At 54.8% G+C, this 21,896-nt stretch overlaps 11 protein-coding genes across 11 annotated transcripts; 3 read left to right on the plus strand and 8 right to left on the minus strand.

Annotated features, from left to right (window-relative positions):
• Positions 1-606: 606 nt before the first annotated feature.
• Positions 607-1,262, plus strand: BU26DRAFT_506050 (uncharacterized protein; the record flags this gene model as incomplete). The annotated part of the gene is made up of 3 exons (XM_033826884.1): positions 607-901; positions 980-1,096; positions 1,171-1,262. The coding sequence occupies 3 exons, from the start codon at positions 607-609 to the stop codon at positions 1,260-1,262; spliced, it is 504 nt and encodes a 167-aa protein (XP_033683332.1).
• A 639-nt stretch (positions 1,263-1,901) lies between these two features.
• Positions 1,902-2,766, minus strand: BU26DRAFT_506051 (uncharacterized protein; the record flags this gene model as incomplete). The annotated part of the gene is made up of 2 exons (XM_033826885.1): positions 1,902-2,478; positions 2,624-2,766. The coding sequence occupies 2 exons, from the start codon at positions 2,764-2,766 to the stop codon at positions 1,902-1,904; spliced, it is 720 nt and encodes a 239-aa protein (XP_033683333.1).
• A 368-nt stretch (positions 2,767-3,134) lies between these two features.
• On the minus strand, positions 3,135-4,220 carry BU26DRAFT_531663 (mitochondrial GTPase 1; the record flags this gene model as incomplete). The annotated part of the gene is made up of 1 exon (XM_033831046.1): positions 3,135-4,220. The coding sequence occupies one exon, from the start codon at positions 4,218-4,220 to the stop codon at positions 3,135-3,137; it is 1,086 nt and encodes a 361-aa protein (XP_033683334.1).
• Positions 4,221-4,697: 477 nt separating this feature from the next.
• BU26DRAFT_485916 (uncharacterized protein) lies at positions 4,698-6,116 on the minus strand (the record flags this gene model as incomplete). The annotated part of the gene is made up of 3 exons (XM_033825899.1): positions 5,464-6,116; positions 5,236-5,411; positions 4,698-5,179 (listed from the first exon to the last, which is right to left on the minus strand). Exons 1-3 carry the CDS (start codon positions 6,057-6,059, stop codon positions 4,698-4,700), a joined length of 1,254 nt encoding a protein of 417 aa, XP_033683335.1. The 5' UTR covers positions 6,060-6,116.
• A 478-nt stretch (positions 6,117-6,594) lies between these two features.
• BU26DRAFT_605816 (uncharacterized protein) lies at positions 6,595-8,386 on the minus strand. Its single transcript, XM_033835620.1, has 3 exons — positions 8,352-8,386; positions 8,250-8,283; positions 6,595-8,123 (listed from the first exon to the last, which is right to left on the minus strand). Exon 3 carries the CDS (start codon positions 8,109-8,111, stop codon positions 6,894-6,896), a length of 1,218 nt encoding a protein of 405 aa, XP_033683336.1. The 5' UTR covers positions 8,112-8,123; positions 8,250-8,283; positions 8,352-8,386; the 3' UTR covers positions 6,595-6,893.
• A 525-nt stretch (positions 8,387-8,911) lies between these two features.
• On the minus strand, positions 8,912-10,913 carry BU26DRAFT_541036 (ADP-ribosylation factor GTPase-activating protein 1). Its single transcript, XM_033831578.1, has 4 exons — positions 10,786-10,913; positions 10,604-10,672; positions 9,770-10,537; positions 8,912-9,710 (listed from the first exon to the last, which is right to left on the minus strand). Exons 1-4 carry the CDS (start codon positions 10,825-10,827, stop codon positions 9,300-9,302), a joined length of 1,290 nt encoding a protein of 429 aa, XP_033683337.1. The 5' UTR covers positions 10,828-10,913; the 3' UTR covers positions 8,912-9,299.
• Positions 10,914-11,723: 810 nt separating this feature from the next.
• Positions 11,724-13,257, minus strand: BU26DRAFT_565737 (uncharacterized protein; the record flags this gene model as incomplete). The annotated part of the gene is made up of 4 exons (XM_033833429.1): positions 11,724-11,753; positions 11,809-12,420; positions 12,832-13,097; positions 13,143-13,257. The coding sequence occupies 4 exons, from the start codon at positions 13,255-13,257 to the stop codon at positions 11,724-11,726; spliced, it is 1,023 nt and encodes a 340-aa protein (XP_033683338.1).
• A 292-nt stretch (positions 13,258-13,549) lies between these two features.
• BU26DRAFT_551659 (uncharacterized protein) lies at positions 13,550-14,422 on the plus strand (the record flags this gene model as incomplete). The annotated part of the gene is made up of 1 exon (XM_033832115.1): positions 13,550-14,422. The coding sequence occupies exon 1, from the start codon at positions 13,907-13,909 to the stop codon at positions 14,420-14,422; it is 516 nt and encodes a 171-aa protein (XP_033683339.1). The 5' UTR covers positions 13,550-13,906.
• A 1,238-nt stretch (positions 14,423-15,660) lies between these two features.
• On the minus strand, positions 15,661-17,072 carry BU26DRAFT_520036 (peroxisomal 2,4-dienoyl-CoA reductase-like protein SPS19). Its single transcript, XM_033829210.1, has 4 exons — positions 16,813-17,072; positions 16,424-16,682; positions 15,864-16,372; positions 15,661-15,805 (listed from the first exon to the last, which is right to left on the minus strand). The coding sequence occupies exons 1-4, from the start codon at positions 16,865-16,867 to the stop codon at positions 15,687-15,689; spliced, it is 942 nt and encodes a 313-aa protein (XP_033683340.1). The 5' UTR covers positions 16,868-17,072; the 3' UTR covers positions 15,661-15,686.
• Positions 17,073-17,406: 334 nt separating this feature from the next.
• BU26DRAFT_458578 (uncharacterized protein) lies at positions 17,407-18,295 on the plus strand. The gene is made up of 2 exons (XM_033824985.1): positions 17,407-17,528; positions 17,654-18,295. Exons 1-2 carry the CDS (start codon positions 17,466-17,468, stop codon positions 18,086-18,088), a joined length of 498 nt encoding a protein of 165 aa, XP_033683341.1. The 5' UTR covers positions 17,407-17,465; the 3' UTR covers positions 18,089-18,295.
• Positions 18,296-20,416: 2,121 nt separating this feature from the next.
• BU26DRAFT_485929 (3-oxoacyl-reductase) lies at positions 20,417-21,872 on the minus strand. The gene is made up of 2 exons (XM_033825900.1): positions 20,999-21,872; positions 20,417-20,917 (listed from the first exon to the last, which is right to left on the minus strand). Exons 1-2 carry the CDS (start codon positions 21,558-21,560, stop codon positions 20,601-20,603), a joined length of 879 nt encoding a protein of 292 aa, XP_033683342.1. The 5' UTR covers positions 21,561-21,872; the 3' UTR covers positions 20,417-20,600.
• Positions 21,873-21,896: the final 24 nt, after the last annotated feature.

Consider the following 21,896-nt stretch of genomic DNA (forward strand, 5'->3'; position numbering starts at 1 on the left):
ACACTTCATGCAAAGAGGCTTGAAAGGGGATATCGACCGCTCATTCGAGACTGCGTCCGTCCCTTGGAATAAATAGCGCGGCGAGAATGCTCCAGTGACGAACGCGAGGACGCCGACCAACCAACCAACCCCCCGCTGCAGCACGCTTTAAGGCTACCGAAAACAGCAATTTATATGGGAGGCCCCTGTTACGCAGGATATTCAGGAACGAGAGGTAGACTCGGTTGCTGGGAAGTATGTTCGGTGTTGTGATTTGCTGGGGAGTGAGATGGGTGGGTCGCCTGGTGGGGGGCCTGGTATGGGGTGTAGATGCAGGTACGAGTCGGGCCTCCCATGAGCTTAATCGGGAGTGTCTCACTCTCGCTCTCGGTGGTAGTTGCAGTTGTATGGAGCAGTAGTGGTGTGAGCACGTTGAAGGGGTGGAGAGGCTGCGCGATGAACAACACTTGGAAGCTGGGGAGGAAAAGGTATATAAACCATTCGCATCTCCCACCATATCCCATCCACCACCAGCACAGCACGGCAACCTTCTCCACTCCTCCATCTATCCACTCCACCAACATCCACACTCCAACCACACACTTCAAACCCCCAAATCCTCACAAAATGAAGTTCCTCGCCCCCTTCTCCCTCCTCGCCCTCGTGGCCCTCAGCTCCGCCCTCCCCCAAGCCTCCGACACCAACAGCACGGAGATCGGCGACAACGTCATCGTAGACATCGGCCCCATCCCCGCGGCGCCCTCCAACCTGGCCGACGGCAACGCGCCGTCCGTCTCCGGCGACCCCAACGAGCCGGACAGCAAGAAGCGCGGGCTGGCGCCGCTGGAGAAGCGCAGCTTCAAGATCCAGGTGTGGCAGGATCCGAGGAAGGGCGGGCGGCACCAGGCGTTGGTTACGGATGGTGAGTTAACCTTAGCCCTAGCTGAGTAGAAAGACAGGGTTTGAGGGGGGTGAATGTATGCTAATGTGTGTGGTGTAGTGCAACACTGCTACAACCTGGGCAACTCCTGGCCCAACGCCATCTCCTCGCTCTCCGTGCCGCGCGGGCACGGCTGCATCTTTTATAATAGGAATAACTGCCCTCAGCATGGTACTCGTGAGTCTCCATTCCATACCATACTATACCATCCCGTATCTCCACCTCCTGTTCTTACTAACTGCGTGTGATAGAATTGACGGTTCCTGGGGGCAACTACATTAAGAACCTGAAGAAGTACGGGTTCAATGACAAGATTAACAGCTACCTGTGCTACAACGGCTGAGGTGGGATTAATCTACGGATTTGAGGACTGAGCGGGGGATAGTATGGCGGTGGGGAGATGCGAGATGGTGGTTTGTTCGGGGTTTATTTTTGTTCTGTCGCTCCTTGCTGTCGCGTTCTGTCCGTATTCTCTTCGTAGTCGCTCGTTAGGATCCATTTCGTAGTTTGTATTGCAAACCATTGGAAAGGCGGCGTGCTTCCTGATCCGCCACGTGATGAGTGAGTTTCCTCGCCTTCTAGTGTGCTCCAGATCATGCTTCGAAGTCCAGTCGCAAGCGCACGGCAAGCGGACAAGTTCAGTGACAATGATTGCGCCACGAATCCACGTCTCTTAACATATGAAACCCTATGTATCCGCCCTCAAATCTCAAGCATCTATCACCCTCCACCACATCCAACGGTGGTCTCCAAGGAAGAGTCCGCACGCGAGTACGTCTACGACCTCACTCAATGCTATTGTCCACATAGCAAACCCAGGGCTCGTCCGTACAAACTCCGCGGCGCATCCTCCACCCGCATCAGCATCCCATTGCACGACGAACGCGTCAGGTCGCGCTCATGGATCGATACGTACACGCTCCAGCCCTCCGACAAGGGCAAGACCGCCTAGCCACTTAGCATAGCGATCAGGACGTGGCCGTCATCGGAAGCACTCGAGACTGAGCATGGAGAGGCGTGCATCCTCGGCGCTGCTCACGACGCAGCCACGGCGCGCATAATGCTGGAAGCCATCGTGGAGGAGGAGATTTCTAATGTCGAGGCGCAAGGAGGCACGTGGAATCCCTTCTGGATTGTCGACAAGCACCGTGACAAGATGGCGGCGTGGGGGAAGAACAAAAAAACGCAGCAGATTGTCCAGTGGAACATCAACCGGGCCCGCATTCTTGACACCAATGCGACGATTGCTGAGGGAGTGAAGTACTGAAGCCACCACAGTCCTATGACTGGAGGGGAGAAGGAGGCCGAAGAGGATGACGATTGGGTGTTGATTGACGTGAGTGACTACAGTGGCGAGTTGGAGAGTTGGGAGGTTCTTGAGTCGTATGATGTCGATGCCGAGTAAGAGGGGCGACTTGGAGTAGGCGCGGAGCAGACATGAGAGCTCGGGTCGGACAGGCGATTTGCCAAGAGCAACATTGAAGAGTGTACGTACCATGGTCGCGAATCGCGTTTGATAGATATCCCATTCAAGCCCTTCATCATTGCTTCGCGAAGTCCTGAGTAGCATGTGATGATGCAGTAAAGGCTAGCAATTAGCTCCAAACGTCCAGCATCTTCGCCCCGTAATATTGTCAAGTTTCCACGACCTTCAGCCCCAAGCATGCAGATTGCGCTCAATTCTTTCCCATAACAACCGCAGACCTCGCTTCAGTGCGACCACCCGGAGGAAACGAAGCTTCCGTCCCGCCACTCAGTATATCCATCGAGGCCTGTTTGAGCGAGCTCAGGAGTGAAAGCACAATGGCTTGGGTGCTAGGAGCGGCATGGGGCAAGAAGAGAGTCATCGAGATGCCGAAAAGCGAAGTCGAGGAGCAGTGCTAAGTAGATAGCAACATCTCAGTACCGAAGTGTACGTTGGGCGACGAAGGATCGTTGAACGGAGCATGTGCTAGCCACAGACGAGGTGATAGAGTGTGGATCCAACGCTAAGACATCGATGAGGACGCATATGCGTACGAAGCGACGCCTGGTAGCTCGCCGGAGATGACCTATGTGTGCCGTTTAAAGAGGGGCCCGTCCTTGGGACGAGTAGGCGGAGGGCAGGGTAATGGCGACTGCGACCCTCGGATTTGTAGCGCAATGCATACGGCTTTATCGTGGCTAGCCGGCCACTTCTTCACGGCAGGCAAACGATCCATCTCCCACGAAATCTTCACTTTCCCCCCTTACTCTGCGCCCTCACCCTCCTCCTCTCCGTCTCCATCCGCCTCGCCTGATTCATACTCGGCACCATCGCCTCTTCCTCCGCCCTACTCTTCTCCAGCGCCTCGGGGCTGACTTGATCAAGCAGAAACCTGCCCATATGGCCCGTCCTCCATCTTTGAATCATCCACAGCGCCGAAGCCTCTGTATCCGCCTGACCCCCCTTCCCCAACCTTCCCGTTCTCCCCGCAATAGCTTCGAGCAGGGGAATGATATCGTTCGTAGGCGGCGAGTATTCGGCGTAGAGTGCCGGATCGACGCGATTAATATGATAGAGGAGGTAATCCGCCAGCACAACGGGCGGGATAATAGAATCCTTCACCGACCCACAAAGCGCCAACTTCATCATCGCCTCGGCATCCGGCACATACGGGATGAAAACGCCCGGCGTATCCACCAAATACACGCCTCCACCCACACCCCTATACCTCCTCCTACTACTCGCATCCATACCCTCAACGTCATCCTCACTCGGGATAATCTTAACCCCGCTGCCAACCTTCCGCGTAACGCCGGGCTGCGCGCCCGTCCGCGCAACCTTGCCCTTGCCCACGCCCTGCGCGCGCAGTGCATTGAGCAGCGTGCTCTTCCCCACATTCGGCATGCCGACCACGAGCAGCCTGTGCCCCACAAGCTTCCACCTCCTCTGCGCATGCTCCCTAAGGAACTCGAGCAGCCTGCCCACGCTCCTGCGCTTGCCCGCTTCGCCGTCGCCGTCGCTGCCGGCGTTCCGAACAAACATCACCGGCACACTGCCATGCCACTTTGTAATCGTCTCCTCGTTGCGTGCGTCGCGCGGCGGGCCGCCGAGGTCGCGCTTCGTGTAGACGACGAGGCGGTCTTTGCCGTCGAGGCTGGATTCGAAGAGCGGGTTGCGCGAGGTGAGCGGGACGCGGTAGTCGCGGCATTCGATGACGAGGTCGATGGTGGAGAGCAGCGTCTTCATCTTCTGGAGGCCGGACTTGTGGTGGCCGAGGAAGTAGGACCGCGGGAGAGAGGTGGCGGCGGGGAAGGCGGTGCGTGGGACGAAGGACATGGTGGGTTGGTCTGCGAGGTGTGGATATTTGTATGTGAAGTATTGGGATACATGGTCAAATTCGTGATTCGCGTCGGGCTATCGCGTCATCGTGGAGTTGGGGGGAGTGATGGACGAGGTGGGATAGGAGACAGGCGTGAGTTCTTCGAGGCTGCCTTCCGTTGGAGGCAATTAGCGGCACTGGAGACGGATACCTTGTGCGGCTTCAGATTGCTCCTTTGGGAGTATGACGGAATTAAAGTGTTGCGTTGGCGATGTGACGGCTGATGTTCGTGAGCTCGGAGGTCCGAACTTTTTAGTACACGAGTCAAGTAGCTCACTATTCTTAGCACTCTGCGAGTCATGCTATACATAACCCACCGTCTCGTTAAACTCTATTAAACTACATTTATTCTAAGATTTAGTAAGATATAAATTATAAGACTGCTAAAAAATATACTAAAGATGTAGATACTCAGTCTCTAGGCGCAGTACTTGCTAGGCTAAGGTGTAGGCTCCTAAGGTATACCGTATACAGACGCGTATTATAAGGATAGCACGCTCTAGTGTTAAGATGTACGTTGTTGGCTCGCATGGTACTACAAGAAAACGCGAGACGACTTGACTTTCTTTTTGCTGGAGACGATGCGGTTCGGAGCGCGAAGACCGCGGAATGGAGTTGATTCGACCCTGCCAGTCGATGATGCTTGATATTTTGCCATCACCATCGACGTATATGTTGCCGGAGTGGAAGTCTGGGTGCCAGAAACGGGGAGAAGAGAGATCGGAGTCCCTCGGAATAATGCAGGGGATGGCTGAGATGAACTTGCACAGCGACGACACATGGGCCTCCGGAGAGCTTTGTGCTTCAGACGTGAACTGCCGTGGGTTTTGGGCCGTCTTGCTAGGGACCGCGTGTCTGCTGATCCAGTCAATCTCGCGCCTAGCGATGGTTTCCAGGTACTGCCTAGCTGATTTCCCTATAACCAAATTACTACGTGAACAACCGCGGTCAGTGTTGCTAGGCAAAACGTACACGGACCGTGGTAATGGTGCATATCGCTTCGCTCTCCTGCCCAGAACTCCCTTCGGACAATCGGTCCGATGGAGAAGCGTGATTCGATACCGTCCGCCGCCTTTCGCGATGGTGCTGTAGCCTCTACCGACTCACATTCCAAAATTCCACTGTCCTTAAAATACAGCGACCCGATCCTGTAGAGGCAAGTTAGATCTGTGGCGCTTTGTTAGTTGAAGCCGAACTCACTTATCGAACGATACTGAGAGCATCTTCTTCTCAATATCGACAATCTGGTGAATAATATCCCGCTTAGCCCTAAGTTCCAATTCCGGCCAGACTGTGTGAAGCTGAAGGCCCTTTGCTTCCTCCATGATGATGTATTCGGACTCGACGGGATTCTGGCTCGTCGCGCTCCAAGCTAGGACTTTGGGCACAGGAAGGTTTAGAATGGTCCTAGCAAACTCCATAGTAGCTACTTCTGAGGCAGTCGTATGCTTGATGGGGCCAGCGTTAGGGTTGGGGATCTTGACTATGAGGTTCTGGCCATTCCGCATTACAAGGCGTAATGCCTTATTGTAGTTCCCTTCCCCAATCTTCTCGATTGAGACGCACCCTGTCGATCCTATTACCCCACAAGCAATCTTTTTGAGGCTCGAGATGTTGAACTGTCGGTAGCGGGCATCCAGTTGCTGCTTTTCATTCCAAAGCCAACGGCCACTAGTATAGCTGAAGAGCTGCTCGTTCTCGGCCGGGTTGTCGAGTGACATTGTGCGAGTGCATCCAGGGGCTTTGAGAGACATGTGACGTGACGGCGCTAGATTTTTTATCACAAAGGCTCGCATCGTATTTGGACCCAAAATTAAGCAAATCAAGTGCGATAAAAAAGATGATGAGGAGGGTTGCAGGGAGGATGGGTAGACACTGCTCGAAAATAAAGTTAATGTTGCTAATCCTTAGGTTAGTCGCTACTAGGTCTTACTAGCTAGCGCACGTTCCTACTTAGCGTATACGTAATACTAAATTTTCTATACTTTTCGATGATAGCTACAACCTCCATCCAAAGATTCGAGTTCGTCCCTGGTAGATCCCTTGTCGACCACCTAAAGACCAACCCGCCCTTCTCCCGCAGAGAGCGTAGCGAGTGCTGCGCCAGTCTCTCTGCTACGGCCTCTAGTGTCCTTCCGGGTCGTCCTGCGTCGACTTGAACGATTACGTGCAGTGCCAAAACTCCGATGTGAGTTACTATTCGGCCGATTCCTCGGCTGTGGAGACATAGACGGCAGCACCACCGCCTTCAACCGCGACGCGGACTGCGGGGTCAAGCAGTTACAGCGGGACGAAGAAGTCGGAGAGTAAGGTTTGGATTGCGGGCGCAGTCATCGGCCCGCTGATTGGTACCTAGGTACCGCTGCTGTCGCGGGCGTAGTGTTATAATTAAAGGTGTTATACGATTACAGAAAAAGCTATCAACGGTAAACGGTGCCGCAAGAAGAAAGAGCAGAGAAACAAAACAAACAGTAACAACACGCCAACAAGCAATGAACCACAACCATCAACGAACCCAGCAGACAACCCTTCGCATTCACGACCCCGAAACAACACGCCCTCTTCTAGCGCCGTCTCTAGCCAAGCAACCCTTCACCCAGCAGCATCTAAGCATCACCCGGCTGCCGGACCTAAAACGGCGGCAGAGCCCACGCCGGACGCGCATCCACAGTGCGCGTAACCGTCGTCGACGCCATCGCCGTATACGTAGCGTACGCGCGGCCAAAGTTGATCGAAAGCGGATTGTCGCGGCACTTGTCCAGGTCCTTGATCTTCTGGATGCGTACCTCAGCCTTCTCCTTGCCCGCCTTCTCCCACTCGGCGTCGGCGCAGACGAACAGTCCAGAGTGGTAGGGATTCTCGACGATGACGGGCTTATGCGGGGAGCGCTTAGATACCGCGTCTGTGGCGGTTGTGGCGGTATCGGCGGTCACGGTGATAGTGGAAGCTGAGGTAGTGGTGGTCGCCGTCACAGGAGAAACGGCGTCCGTCGTAGTGGAAGGGTCCGCCGAGAGTGTAGTGGTCACTGTCGTAGGAGAAACGTAGAAGCCGTCCGTCGTGTGGAAGAACTCGAAGGTAGAAGTGGAGGTGATAGTCGTGCTGCTCGTGAACGGGACCTGTGCTGGCTTTGGGCCGCAGTCGACGGGGTACTTAGGTCCGGAGCGGCAGAGGAACGCGCCGGTGTCGTACTCCTTCTTGGTCCAGCACATGTAGCAGATGTCCGAGCCTGCCCAAGGATGCTTCATCCAGACGCCCTTGACATTGTACTGCTTCTTTTTGCGGGGCTCGAGGGTGGGATGGCCGGTGGGCTCGCCGCGTGCGACCGGTGGTGGGTTCTTGTAGGAATAGCGGCTCACCACGGCGACGGTGCTGTACACGGAGGGATGCGCGACGCCGTCAGCGCCCAATGAGTAGGAGGTGTGCGATATGGTCGTAGTGAGCGGGTACGCGCTGCCGGACCATTCAGAGTTGGGGCGGCACCAGAACTTGACCGAGGTGATGACCTCGTCAGTGGCAGTGCAGCCCTCGAAGCTGCGCGGCACGGAGATGTCTTCATGGCCGTCAGAGTCATGGCAACCGGGTGCATCGTACAAGGTGACAAAGCACTCGTCCTTGCCCATGTTGACGCTGTCGATCCACTTGTTGTACTTGGTCTTCGAGTGCGGGTGGATGCGGATGCTGCCTGCTTGGAAAGTCTTGCACTCATTCCTCTTGAGGTCGATCAGGTTTCCGAGGGGGTGGTCGTCGCAGGTGTCCTTGAGGAACTTGGAGAACTGGATCTTGTCCTTGGCGTCGACACCGGTGAGGGCAAGGAGGCCAGCGGCCAGGAGCATCCGGATGCGAGGCATGGTGATCGAGGACTGTAGCATATCAGTGTACGTGGTTCTGACGAAGTAGAACCGACGGGATGGATGATCGGGAGAGGAAGATGATCCTATGCGGAGTGGCGAAGCGACGAATCTGAGAGTGTGGAGATGGTGGCTAACCTCTTGAGATGCAATAGCTAATGTAAAGCAAGACCTGCAACGAAGGCGATTAGCGGGAGTAGACGATGATAGCGGCAGCAGCGGACAGGTGTAGCAACATACCTGTTCAAGTGCCAATAGCCAAACCAAGCCGACACCTAAGACGTCAGTCATGGCGTCAAAGACGAATCTCGAAAAGAGTTGCTGCGTTGATCAGGGCAAGGTGAACTCGTAGAGAGTCGTACTCAAAAGCCCCAGAAGCTCAAAAAAGAAAAAAAAGGAAACCACAAACCTTTCCAAGCGTCTAAACGTACAACGACCAGCGTCCAGCGTCCAAAAAGCTCCAAAGTGGATGCAGGTGAGTTGAAAGTGGGATGAAGAAAAGAAGAAGCCCTCGAACAGAAAGACTGCTACTTAAGCACCTCTCTCGCGCAGGACCGAGCGTCAAGTAGAAGGCACTCCTGCGAGTCCTCGGAGCGGTATTGCTCGATCCGTAGGATGAGAAGCGATGGAGGAGCTGCGCGGGAGAAAGTGCGTAGCATATTGAGGAAGCCGGGACGTCGGATACAAGGAGGGGAAGGCAGCTTTCTCAGCTTTTGTTGCGGTTGTAGGCGTAGGGATGGGATGCAGTGAGGAAGGCGCCGACGACACGAGGAGTAGAGGCAAGTGAGACTAGTTTAGCTCTCGAGGTAATAGTTTAACGGCATCTTCAATATGCCACACAAACCCTAAAAGATACATTTAGCAGATGCGTTCGACTTGGGGAATGTGCTAGGTCATTACATGCTGAAGGCCCTCAGGATGGACATTCCGCAGGCAAAAGCTGAGGCAGGGTAGAACGTATACCGCGACCTACATACCGGTGTAGTAACCCAGATCCACGAGACACACCCCCAGTGACACGAAGAATAGAATGCATACGCGAGCGAGAAGCAAGCTAACCTGATATCAATCCAATCCAATCCAATCCCCACGCCACCACCTCGCCCAACTCTGGCAAATAGCTACCCCTCAAACGCCAAAACTCCTCTCCCCACCCCATCTATCCAACTCCAAACCAGCATCCGCCTCCTACCACTCCCCCCAGCCCTCCTCCTCCTTCTTCGACCTCTTAACCGCACTAGTGCCAATCCCACTCGGCTTCTTCGCCGCAGCCCCCATCCCCACATTCGAAGTCCTCGCCTCCCCCGCGCTCGCAAACTCATCCCAAAAGTCCTCTTTGTCCTTACCAGGCCCCTTCGGCGGCGCGCCGAATTCATCCCAGAAGTCTTTCTTGTCGGCGGCGGGGCCTTTGGGCGGGGCGCCAAACGAATCCCAGAAGTCTTTCTTCTCGGGTTCTGCGCCGCGCGTGGAGGAGTGCGAATCGGGTCCTTCGACGAAGCGGTTGAGGGCGTCGCCTGCGCCTTTGGCGCCGGATTGTATGCCTTGGCCCATGAGCGCGGCGGTTTTTTGTGCTTGCGAGGCGATGTCGGCTTCGGCGAGCTGAGTGGGCTTTAGCTTTCTAGCCCCCATACGAAATGAAGGAAGGGGAATAGACAAACCTTCTGCATCCCCGGCTTGACCCAGCCCTCATATCCAGTCTTGCCGGCTTTGCTCACGCTCGCTCCTAGCCACCCAAACCCCTTGGTGAGCGCCGCGACGGGATCCTTCTGGAAATCGTCCAGTGCAGGTGGAGCGCCGGGCTCGTCGTCCTTCTTCCAGCCTTCGGGCTCACTGCCAAACCCGGCATACTTCCCTCCCTGATTTGGCGCCACGTCGTCTCTCCTGTTCGCGTTCTCAGCGCCCATGCGCGCAAAGTACGCTTCGTTCTTGCCCTTCTGCGACATAGCGTTCGTGCCGAGTGCTGGAGAGCCAGACCGCTGAATCCCCGCATCGTTACTCCGTGTCTTGCTAAGCGGCGTCTGACTCCTGCTTCCTGGCCCACTTGCCCTTCCACTTAGCGGCGCTCCTGCAGTCAGCGCCGCAGCATTATCCGACAGCTTCTTCGGCGCTCGCTTCGGTAGATTACTCCTGTCGAATTCCCTCCCCTCCACCTTGCAGCTCAGCCTCTCCTTCCACTCGTCGCCAGCCTCAGAATCATATCGCTCCTGGATCGACGAAGCCTCGAATGTGCGGCTGTCCTTTTTATTCGAGGGATGCGCGTTGAAGAATTCCTGGAAGGGCTTGTTGCCGCCGGCCGCCATGCGCGCGAGCTCGGCGCCCTTGAAGGCGTCCATGGTTATGCTACGGATGAAGGAGATGTGCACGCCGAGGCCGCGGTGGACGCCGGAGCAGGAGAGGCACATGAAGATGCCGAGCTTGGGCGAGGCCTGTGGTATCGTAGCTTAGCATGGGTGTAAGGTGGGGAGGAGCGCGCTGAAAGGGAGAAGGCGTACCCATTGTGGACTCGGCGCATTGCAATCGACGCACCTGTTGTTGTCGTTCGTCTTCTGGATCTCGAGTAGCTGCATGTAATCAATTAGCCTGTAAGCTCTCTGAACTCTCTGTTTCTGCGTTCGAAGCGCTACTACATGCTCCAGCCCGCGAGCCCACAACGCAACCATGGCAGGATACGCACCTTACTCCTCGTCTCCGGGTCCACCTCCCACATTTTACTCATTGCGAACAAATATCTGCGCGTCTGCGCGACCCGCAATGCGCTGTCGAGAGACGAGGGCGGTGGTTCGCGGTTTGGGTTTCGACGGTGGTCGAGATTCGAGGGGCGCCCACCGTCGGAAACGTGGCCAAGCAACTCCGTGCGCCGTGCCGTCATTGAGCCTCACAGTCCGATCGGGCAGGGGTATGGAATGTTTCAACTACATGTTCACCGCTTTTCCTTTCATAATGTATCGTTATTCTTCTGACTTTCGTTGTGTTCACAAGACTTCAAAAGCGTGGCGTACAGCAACAAATGGCACAACAACCGATCATCACATCACATACGGTGACAGCAACGTTGAACACAAATTTGGTTCGATTGAAGCGCGGCCATTGACGGTGCAGGACTTTTCAGTCCACGCCAGCCAACGATCCTCCACCACTCTCCCCAGGGTATTGTTGCCCACTCTCAATATTTACAACGCCGACCGGAGCCATTAGGTGTGGCAATCTCCCTGTATATCCATGCCCGCGACGTGACCTCGGGTTTTCCAAAATTCCCGGTATTCCTGTCGTTTCAATTATGTACGTGACAGCATGAAGGAAAGTGAAGGTAAATTGTACAAGTGAAGAGCCAATAGGGGTAATAGCCGCATCGAAGAGAAAGCCCCAGAGCGAAAGCAGACGAAAAGATCCCGGATTTTTCAGGACTGACTGAGGCCGAAGTCCAATCTCGTTCAGAACACCGTACGCCGGTGCTAAATATGTTACAAAAAGAGTGGGCGGTTCTGGATACCGATATGTAATGTAGAATGTGTTCATGAAGTCGTGAGGAAGCTGCGCAAAAGCAACTGCGATTGGACTGCTGGTTCTGGCTGACCGTTCACGCGGATCGGTGCCAGTGGTGACACGAAGCGATCAATGAGTGTCCGGGTCAGGGTTCCGAACCTGTTCTCAGTGAGCATTTTCGAATTAGTGGAAAGCATGACCAAAGGAAACTTACGTTGAGTGCGCGGTGGTAATCACGGCTATCGTCCAGGCTGGCGATGCTTCCTCGACTCGAATTGTCAAGAACAAATACTGCTGACGGATTGAGCCGCTGGTCGATCATGTGTCTGCTATTCCTTCGGTCAGATCCGGATATGGGGCTGATCGACTCGTTGTCTAGCATTATTCGACTGGAACGCCTGGTGAAATTGGTAGCAATCGGGGGCGGATATTGAGGATCCTTCTCTCCTCGCAGGAGCCCAGCCTTGCTCATGGTGCTCGTATTGCGCTGAACGCCAGACTGGAACTCCTCCTCTTGTCGTCTTTGTTGCTTGCGGCGCCTCCATAAGAAAAAGAAGACGCCACCAATGCTTGCTGCGAGCACCACAAGTCCGCCCACAACACCGCCAGCAATAGCCCCCGTGTTCGTCGAGCCTTTGCGACCTCCCGTCAAGACGGGTTCTGATGTTGGCGTTGAAATGACGGTCTGGGTAACGATTCTGCCGCTTTCTGTGATAATCCTTATGCTGGTCTGCGGAGCGGGCACAATCGTTTCGACTTCTTCCGAGCTAGACGTTGCGGTGGTCCGCAGAGTCGTGGGCGCGGCTGTCTCTGATGATATTTCGCTCTACTCCAAGTTAGCGACGTCGACCAAAGAATACAAAGCCAGTGAAGGAACAAGGAAAGGGGACAAAATACAGGAGTCAATGTAAAGGTCTCCGGCGGCACGGTGACTGTCTGGACAACAGTCGACGGGCCGGGAGTAACCTCTACTATCGAAGTTTTTGGCGGAGCCGAAGAAGGCTACGTCTAAGTCAAACACCACTCCACCAAGAATACATTGGCCTTGGAAAGCAAGATAGAAAGAGCAGACGCAGAATGACAAAGCATGCAGGGCATAAACGGATAGGTGACGCGCAGTATAGTCAATATTCGCAGACGCAAGAAAATGGGTTGGACTGACAGACATCGCCTCCGAGGAAGAAGAAGCTTCCACAGAAGAGAAAGAACTTGGGCTAGAACTGGGACTAGGACTCACGTTGGCGGATGTAGGTTGAGACGTTCCCTTGGTGCCGGAAGGAGAGCCGTCCAGCTTGATGTAGATGTAGAGGTTCTTGTCCTTGTTGCCGCATTTTTCGGACGGAAAGCCGGGGCAATCTTCATCACATTCGCTGGTGTCTTCCTGGTCCTCGGGAATGTAGTTGGAACACCAGCAGTTCTGATCGAGGATGACGGCGAAGGCATATGTGCCCTCATTGTTGCACTGGGTAGTGCACCACCCGTTCGACTGCCACTGGTGCCATTCTAGAGAAGTCAGCTAGGCAATGGAGAGAGAGGCACGATACATACGAGGACTTGTGTTTGACGCGGTATTCTGGGACGAGCAATACGCGGCGTTGAAGGATGCCTTGGCTGGTACTGCAAAGAGCAGTAAAGCAACCAGGGCGACAAGGCCTGCAAACATGTTCCTTATAGATCGATCCATGACCTCTGTCCGTCCTCAAGGTGCGCGGTGGGCGTGAAACCAATATCCTCTTCGGCTCCGCCTGGTTGTTTGTGATAAGCGGGTGTGGGTTGTAGGAAGCTGTGAGACCCTGCGAGGCCTATTTCGGTTGCCCAGAGGGTCCTCCTTGTGAATTGGGTGGGCGGTGATGTGGCACTCTTCACCCAAGGGAACCCTGGGCCGAAAGTGACCGGAGAGGCCGTCAATGGCGGAATTGAGTATGTGAAAGCAGATATTACTCTGCAATGGCCGTCGCTGCGAGGGCGTCCGAGGGCAATGCCGTGAGGTCGAGCGACAATCGGGTCGCTGGCGTAATCGCGGGCTCGATGCGATGCAATCGAGTAACGATGCCGGGGAAGGGAGACCTATTCAAAAGAGAGACTTGTCAGCATGGCTGCCCTCGAACGCGGCGAAGACAACGGGGTCGGCGGTGGTGTGAAGGGAGCAGGGCACAGGCGCAGAAAAGAGAGGCTGGCAGAGAAAGAAAGTTGGTGGAGAGAGGCCCGCATGCTGCGCGCCAAGCCGCTTACCGGGATCTCCTTGCACAAAGCGCCCGTGCTTTGTTAGTCTGAACACCCCAAAAGCGGAATGCACGGGTGCGTCGGCCACAATGCCCACCTGGGCACCGCCTGTTCCACGGCTCCCTCGACGCGTCCGACAGCGGGCAGACGTGAGGCTGGCGGGTGTCGGGGCTGTTGGAAAGACAGGCGCTCTTCTTCGCCCGATCAGCTGTGCGAGTGTCGAGTATTACAAGTCGATATCGGTGCAAGCCCCTCTCGTCATGACGTGCATGAACAAGACAGCACAATTCGGCAGGTCGTCGGCCCACCGAGGGCGCTGGCGAGCGGGAGTGGTGTACAAACGCGGTGTGATTTGCGACTGGTGTGCAGCTTCAGAAGACTCCCGTTGCACTATCCGCGCAAATCCGGCTCTGCCTCGGCGACAGGTGAAAGCGATAGTGTGGGTAGGGAATCTAGAGTCTAAAGCGAATGGCAGCCGACGCGCGGGACGACAGAGAAACGAAGGGAAGAAAGCGAGTGTAGGGAGAAAGCAACAAACAAGTCGAAAGCAGGTCGAAAGCAGGACGGGAATCGGGCGCGGACGCGGTGATATGTGGCCGTGGTGAGCATCCGCTTCGGACGCTGATCACCTGGCCGCACGGTCAAAATTAGCAGCAGCGCCGTATCGACCGTCTATCGAAGACAGGGGCGTGGTGAGATGTCGAATTGCCTCAATACCGCTATCCGCCACCTCAGGGAGCTTGCATGCGGGGTGAGCGGTGATAGCACTGCAGGCTTCCAGAAAGCCGCTGATAAGCAGCATGCGGCCCAATTTATCAACTGGCCTCTGCTGCGATGCCTGGGGATCTCCGGGCGCAGGTATCCTCTTTGTTGTTGCACCCGACAGCTCAGGAGAGGTCACATTCTCCAGCAGTGCAGCTGCCAACAGGCACCGTTTGAAACGGCGTGCTCGCGGCAGACGCCATCGAACCTTGCACAGGCAATCAGCGCACGCCAAGCGCCGGTGGCAAGACCTTGAAGTCGGCGACACGCCCGTCGAGCCCTATGAATTTTTCCTCGTCTATCGCGGTGCTCTCAATCCCAAACACGCCAGCCCACCAGCATGCAATTGTGTCCTTTTCCCATGTGCATCCGTGTCCAACAACCCGTCTCATCTCGCTTTCTCGCTGTTCATACTCTTTTCACTTCAGCCTGAACACCTTCAACGACCCCAACAAATCCAACAAGCTTCGAACCCCCGTTTCCTCCAGCATCCATCCTGGCCTGCTCAATCTCCACCCGCGGAGTCAGTTTCAGCGCTAGGACGAAACGGGCAGCACGGCAGCCGCCACCCACGCCCCTTCCCAAACAGGCCTCGGCACCGCCCATGCAGACCGCCAAGAAGGGTATGATGCAATGCCAAATCGGCCCGCTGGAACTCGTGCCCAGTAATGCCACGTCCAATAGCACGATCGACAGGGGCCCGGCGCTATAAACACTTCGTGAGGCCGAACAAAATGAGGATGTTCGCGGAGATGCTGGGTCCATGTCGTCATGTTTTGTTTTAAATGCACAGGTCAGGCCATTTTGAGTGGTTGAGAGCGTTGCCTGTCCGACCGCAATCCGACATCTGAAAATGTGGTGATGCTTTGGATAGATGATAGGACTGGCGGAGCGTCGCGGAAGGGCACCTGTCATCCCATCCCGAGCAAGCGCCGGGCGAAGCACCGCGTTTCCCTGGTTGTGGAACGCGAACCCAGCATCCATCGCGATCCTTGGGTTCAACAAGTGATCAGCCAATGGTGAAGGACGGGGAACGACGTCTAATTTTGTGGAACAGGGTCTTCGAACCGAACTTTTTTGACCGCAAAAAAGGGATTGATGGTATTGTTACAACTTCGACTTCTTCCCGCCTGTAACACCTGTCACAGTTTCTCCTGACAGCAGAAAGTCCGGATACTCGAAGGCTTTGTTGCCAATTGCCGACGTGTGCCACTGTCCGCCGTCAACTAAATATGAGGTTAGCGCGGGTATCGAACGGGGGTCTGCCAGCGCGCGTCTACTTACCAACAAGCACCTCTCCGTTGACGTAGTTTCCGGTATCAGAGAAGAGGTAGATAGTCGCGTCCGCAATCTCCTTGACCGTTCCAAATCTGCCAGAAGGGATCGCCTTGGCCGAGTTTTCCCGGCTGTCTGACCTTGACAGCCTAGCTACACCTTCAGTGTCTGCTATCGGCCCTGGAGCAATTACGTTCGACGTGATACCCTTAGGCCCTTGCTCGATAGCTACCGAGACGGCCATAGCGTCGACACCTGCCTTTGCGATGGAGACATGACTTTGAAGCGGCGTACCGACATAATGCAATGTCGCGCTCACGAAGATGATGCGGCCACCGGTGCCGTTCGGGGGAGGAGTCTTGCCGTCCGTCTTGTGCTTGGCCGCCGACTCGACGAGGTAGGGAAGGGTCGCCTTCACAGTATTGTAGGAGCCCAGGACATCGATGTCCATAACCGATTTCAGCGCGTTCGGCGAGATCTGATCCATAGGCGCGAGGAAATTCCCTGCTGCTCCTGCACTGCACAGTATCAGCATCCACGTTTCAAACACCATGCAAGGAGGCACCCACATCACAAAATCAATCCCACCCAGCTCTTTTGCGCATTTCTCCGCTGCCGCTGCTAGCGCCTCTGGCTTCCTTACGTCCACTGCGCCGAGTCCCAGCACCTTCGCGCCTTTCCTTGCGGTTGCAATATCTTTGGCCATGTTCTCCGTCTTCTCGACATTGCGGCCGATTATGCAGGCGTTGGCCCCGAGGTGTACCATGGCGCGGACTTGCGCTGAACATATCGTCCCTGCTCCGCCGGTGCAGAAGACGACTTTGTTATCTATATGAATAGGCGCGGTCAGCTAAGGTCAACGGCGAGAGACAGCGCGGGTGTTGCGGTGTGCTAAACAATTTCGATTTTGGTACTATAGACGAGGAGTGTATAGTGGAGATAAGGTCGATAGCCGTACCGAAAATGCCATCCTTCCAGACATTGCTCATGTACTGGTATGTTTCGAGAGGCATGGTTCGCGGTGTCTTCCAGAGCGGACCGTCCGAGTCGGTGGTTGTGGATTGATGCCGTTTATGTACAAAGCTGGCGGAAGTGAGCGGATGAAGAGCTGATGCAGCGGCGAATGAATTGACAGTGATATATACAGATGTGCTCACACCGTGTTGCTGCTACGGCCGAGAAAGCTGACGCTGACGATGCGGGATGGAGCTGGAGTCGCGCACGACGACTTGCCGAGGCTCAAGCTCGGTAGGATCCATGAGCTTACTCGGGTCCTACTTGAGACGAGAGTGCGGACAAGAGGCATTGAGCGGAGAGAAGGCATGGTGGTGAGCCTCTCAGCAGGGAAACGCGAGAACGCGGTTCATAATACCCTTGTAGAAGTAATGCCTATATTCACCCCGCATTTCGCGCTGGAGGCCTGGAGGCCTCTTCGATGGGCCATGGAGCTTGGGCCAGGCGCACGCTCCGAATCGCCGCATCACGTGCTCCACGCGCCTCCTATGAATCAGGCAAGACGCATCTGCACGAGCCCGCCTTGCCAGCTACCGCACCCAGCTTCGATCTTTCTACCGATTCAGCTTGATCCCGCGCGACTGAATTGGTCTCGCCATGCCGAACGGAACAGTATCCATCTGCAAATTCGTGGGGACGATAAGTCTCGGGCTACTTACGGTATGTTGTCGATCCGCCCACCTTGAGCCCAGCGCCGCAATGTCCCCACCGTTGTCTCTCTATGAGCCGGAAAGGATACAATGGCAGAGGATATCTCAAAGATTCTAGCTAACATAGTGTCATAGGGCGTGTCGGCTTCCCTCTCGACAATAGCCCTTCCGTCCCTTCTCACTCTCCCCACCGCCGTAACCGCCCGCACAACCCTCACGTACCTATCGTCCAAGACGCGCGTGCTTTCATCCTACCTCCGCCACATTACGACCTTCACGCTCTTCTCCGCATATCTTCTATCGCCTCGACGCTTCCGACATCCGTATTTGCTCTATACGTCGATCTTCGCCTTCGTATCAGGTCCAGGCGTGGACTATGCGATCTCCTACCGGGAAGGAACGAACGAGCGGAGAACAACGTTGGACCTGGAAGCACAAGGCGACGACGTCAATGGAGAGCAGGTGCGGCAGGCCGTCGAGAAAATGAGGTTCACCGAGAGCGTGCGAGCAGTTGTCGCCGGTGTTGCGTTCGCCATCGAGGTCGTTGGTATCTGGGGAGATGGCGCGTAGGGACCATCAGCATGTGTTTATGAAGGTGGAGGATTGAAATACCTGTAGCATTCTTTGGTCAAAGACGAATTGAAACGTTGGAGTTTAGTGCATCGAGGTGTAGCATGAGTGTTGCTCTTCACAAACTTGAGGTCTGATGAAATGGAATGGAGGGTGGTTATCGGTATGAGGTATAGTTTCGGACTCTCCTATCATTCGGAATCTCAGCTAGTATATATCGAAAAGTCTCATCTTGGATCCATGATTATTTCAGCCCTTCTTGTCCGACCGTACACTGCACCTGTCCTCTTACATGCCCTCCTGCCCCGAGTACTTCGCCACCTCTAGACGTTCTGCAACAGTAAGCGCTACTAATGCCAGTACTGAAAGACTCACTATCAAAAATGTATGAGCTCTCCACTCCTTTGCTAAGCTAAGCTAACAGTATGTTGACATATCATCCAACGAACTCAGTGAGACACCCGGGCAATGCTTACTTTACCTCTACCCCATTCCCTTCCAGCGCCTCTCAACCCTCCGATACCGTCACTAATGCTAAACCAGACCCCCTCCCCTGGTGCCTCAGAATCCACCAACGAATCCCCCAAGCCGTCTCTTTCCGCCAAAAACTCAGTGTAACAAAGGCCAAGATTAACCCGCAAGGGATGAAAATCAACATCGTAATTTGCTTTGAACGCTGCATCCAGTCGATCTCAGATCCATAGCAAGGTCGTCAGCGCGACAGCTATTCTGTTCCTCCTCGCGAGGATACAGAGTCTCCAAGCATGGCCTGGGCTCCACAGGAGACTGGACATCATGTGTTGGAGAAAAGAACGCTCTGAAAGGTATGGGCGCGAGGGGGCCGAGCGTCTTGTACAGCCTGGTGCTGCTGTGTAAGCGCCATGTCTTGCAGCGGACGAATGATCGACTGCGGATGGAGAATGCGCAAGCCATAGAGCAGTGAGGTGGCAGTAGCAGCGGTAAGCAGAGAGACGGTGAAAGGACACAGCGTCGAGCAGTTCCTTGACCTGATTGCTGGATATGCTGGACATGAAGGCTAGGGGAATGGCAATGAAGGCCAGTTCCATGAGACGTGTGAACGCCCTTCGGCTTCCTCAATTCTCCTTCTCCTGTTTCTAGGAGCGACGTCTCGGCTCGTAGGCTTTCGGCGGTCTTCTGGAGCTGGATTCGGATTCTGTTTCCGGGAGTTCTTCCTGATCTTCGTGCGTGGTCTGTTCAGCTGTTCACTGACGGATATGCTGGGTAGGGCGCGAGTGAAGCATTCGAAGTCGTGCGTGGCGAGGGAGACGTCTTCTTCCAAATCATTGATAAACCGGGTCCAATGGTTCGCTCTTGCTTGCAGTAACATGCTGTCTGAGGCTTATGGGCTGGTTTCTGCCAGCACGACTGCTATGATGTCGAAGACGTCGGCAATATCGGTCGCGGTTATGGTGTCTTATCCGGGGATCACCTCTTCGCCGTCTCCAAAAGCCCCGTGGAGCTTCGAGTACTGAATCAAGTCCCTAATCAGATCCTGAGGGTCTGAGCTGTCCAGTCAGTGAGGTTGTTCGCGTGCTCTTTCTCGGCGTGGTGATCACGGAATAGTTCGGTATGTCTACGATATCTCTGTTCTCGATCTCGTCTATATAAATGCAAGTCTTCTTCCCTCTCGACAGTCAAATCCATGCCTTCCACCGATTCCCTCCAGAAATAATCCGCTCTGGGTTTCAGGAGCGGATCAAAGAAGATAAGCCCTTTCAGTGACTAGCGATTCTGGGGGCTGACGTCTCACGCGTCTTTCCACCAGTTAACAGTAGCGGACTTCGTAACTTCAACACTCTTGGTTCTGACAGAGAGATCAAGCAGAAGTAGCCCACTTTTTTCTTCTCATTTATGTCTTGTTCGTACAGTCCAACACATTCGAGTCGTAACGCATTGACAGAACGAGAAGGGATGCTAAAGAGGACGTTGTGGAATCACAAACCAACAAGGAGTACTGCTAGTAGCTGTTGGTCTAATTGGTATCTGATACTGAGCGTGCAATATGGATCGATCAGCCTTGACACGTTATGGAGCAGATGAGCATTACTTCAGGAAGACCGAGGTGGAAGAGTACAATTTCAATCCTATACCAACTGGCTGGAGAAGTACATCGCCTCAAGCCGACACTCGGAACTCACCTAGCAGATTGCGTACGCGGTGTCTTCATACATCTAAGCGTGGGTGCAGTGATTTCGCTATAACTGGGCAACGGAGAGTATTTATGGCCACCGAAAGGTGCCTGAGTACCCGAGAGGAAGATGTCGAGGGGCTGGAGACCACCAGCTATAGGAGGAGTATCAGCGGTATAACTTCCATTGTCTGAATTATGTCGCCAGAATACGCAGTTTCTTGCCTTGCAGCGAGATCACACATCAAGACGGGGTATAGGGTGCGTGCAACATACTTCGTAACACCTACAACCCGTCTACCTCCCAACGTATCTATTACCTTCACACCAGCAGGCCAAAACCCAACCAACATCCCCATTTCCCTACATCTTACTCTCGCCCCTCTTCCCCCTCCACCCTGTCAATGTGCTCCCGCCATCCAACTCAATCACATTCCCCGTCATATGCGCGGCTCCCATACTGCTCAAAAACAGCACTAGCCCGCCAAAATCGCTCGGCTTGCCAATGCGCCCCGTCGGCTGCCCCGAAACAAGCGTATCCATATACTTGCTCAGCCCAAAGCTCGTCATCCGCGAGGGGAAGACGCCGGGGCAGATGACGTTGACCATGATGTTCTTGGGCGCGAGCTTCGAGGCTTGCATTTTGGTCAGGTGTATGCATGCTGCTTTGGAGGGGCCATCTGGGACTAGTTAACATGGACTTGCCACGAAGTGGTTTGGTTTAGAAAGACAGTGCCGTAGTTGGATGGAGGACGGCTTACAAGAAAACGTCCCATGACCCGGCTTCGACAGTCCACCCGTCTCGCCCGTCGTAACATCCGTCGTCTGAATGCCCGCCATACTCGCAACATTAATAACCCTACTCGGCGAATCGGGACTCGCGCCCTTGAGCAGCAACGGCTCCAGCCCCACCGTCACATAAAAGATACTCTTCACATTCAAGCTCATCAGCTTATCCCACCCGCTCTCGGGGAAGTCGTAGTAGTCGTCTCCCCACGTCGCGCCCGTGTTATTCACCAGCACGGTCAGCCTGTCGACTCTGCGCTTGACCTCCTCGCAGAGCGCCACGCAGCCGGCTTTGTCTTTGAGATCTGCGACGATGTATTCGCAGCGTCCGGGGCCGAGGGAATTGAGGCGCGAGGATGTGGATTTCAGCTCGGGTTCTTTGCGCGAGGCGATTATGACGTGGGAGCCGTTTTGCACGAATGCTTGGGCTGCCATCTCGCCGAGCCCGGTCGCGCCGCCTGTTACGAGCACGATGTGGTTTGAGAAGTCGAAGAGCGTGGAGACGCGGAGGTCGTCTTTTGCGGCTTGGTGCGTCATCGTGGATGTGGCTCGTAGTTAACGAATGTCGGCAATGCCCGTGGGAATGGACGGAGAGGATGGGAGAAGCTAGCTGTAGGTGAGCGATTGACGGGTTAGTGGGGATGAGGACGAGGTGATCTGGGTGTTTATGTATGTTTTGTCATGACTAGAGTTGTGCGGCATAGCTGTTGTGAAGAGCTTGGACGAGCCGAGGTAGGTTGGGATTGTGGCACGGAAATAAGTGAGGGGGCACTAGTCTATTGTGGAAAAGTGGCTTGGATGGATAGAAACGCAATTGGGATCTTAGGAGTGTAGAGGAATGAATGTATTATCAGTGATTGTTAAGAGACTTGA

This window comes from Trematosphaeria pertusa (genome assembly GCF_010094035.1).
Source record: "Trematosphaeria pertusa strain CBS 122368 unplaced genomic scaffold BU26scaffold_8, whole genome shotgun sequence".
In the NCBI taxonomy this organism is placed as follows: Eukaryota; Fungi; Ascomycota; class Dothideomycetes; order Pleosporales; family Trematosphaeriaceae; genus Trematosphaeria; species Trematosphaeria pertusa.

Coding starts and splice junctions, on each gene's coding strand:
- BU26DRAFT_485929 (XM_033825900.1), bottom strand. CDS start 21,560: ATGACGCACCAAGCCGCAAAAGACGACCTCCGCGTCTCCACGCTCTTC. Junction 20,918..20,998: donor GGGTCATGGGACGTTTTCTT/GTAAGCCGTCCT, acceptor AACTAGTCCCAG/ATGGCCCCTCCAAAGCAGCA.
- BU26DRAFT_458578 (XM_033824985.1), top strand. CDS start 17,466: ATGCCGAACGGAACAGTATCCATCTGCAAATTCGTGGGGACGATAAGT. Junction 17,529..17,653: donor TAAGTCTCGGGCTACTTACG/GTATGTTGTCGA, acceptor ATAGTGTCATAG/GGCGTGTCGGCTTCCCTCTC.
- BU26DRAFT_541036 (XM_033831578.1), bottom strand. CDS start 10,827: ATGAGTAAAATGTGGGAGGTGGACCCGGAGACGAGGAGTAAG. Junction 10,673..10,785: donor ACCCGGAGACGAGGAGTAAG/GTGCGTATCCTG, acceptor GATTACATGCAG/CTACTCGAGATCCAGAAGAC. Junction 9,711..9,769: donor TCAAGCCGGGGATGCAGAAG/GTTTGTCTATTC, acceptor AAGCCCACTCAG/CTCGCCGAAGCCGACATCGC.
- BU26DRAFT_605816 (XM_033835620.1), bottom strand. CDS start 8,111: ATGCCTCGCATCCGGATGCTCCTGGCCGCTGGCCTCCTTGCCCTCACC.
- BU26DRAFT_520036 (XM_033829210.1), bottom strand. CDS start 16,867: ATGCCTCTCGAAACATACCAGTACATGAGCAATGTCTGGAAGGATGGC. Junction 16,683..16,812: donor CTGGAAGGATGGCATTTTCG/GTACGGCTATCG, acceptor CTATTCATATAG/ATAACAAAGTCGTCTTCTGC. Junction 15,806..15,863: donor CAACGGAGAGGTGCTTGTTG/GTAAGTAGACGC, acceptor CCTCATATTTAG/TTGACGGCGGACAGTGGCAC.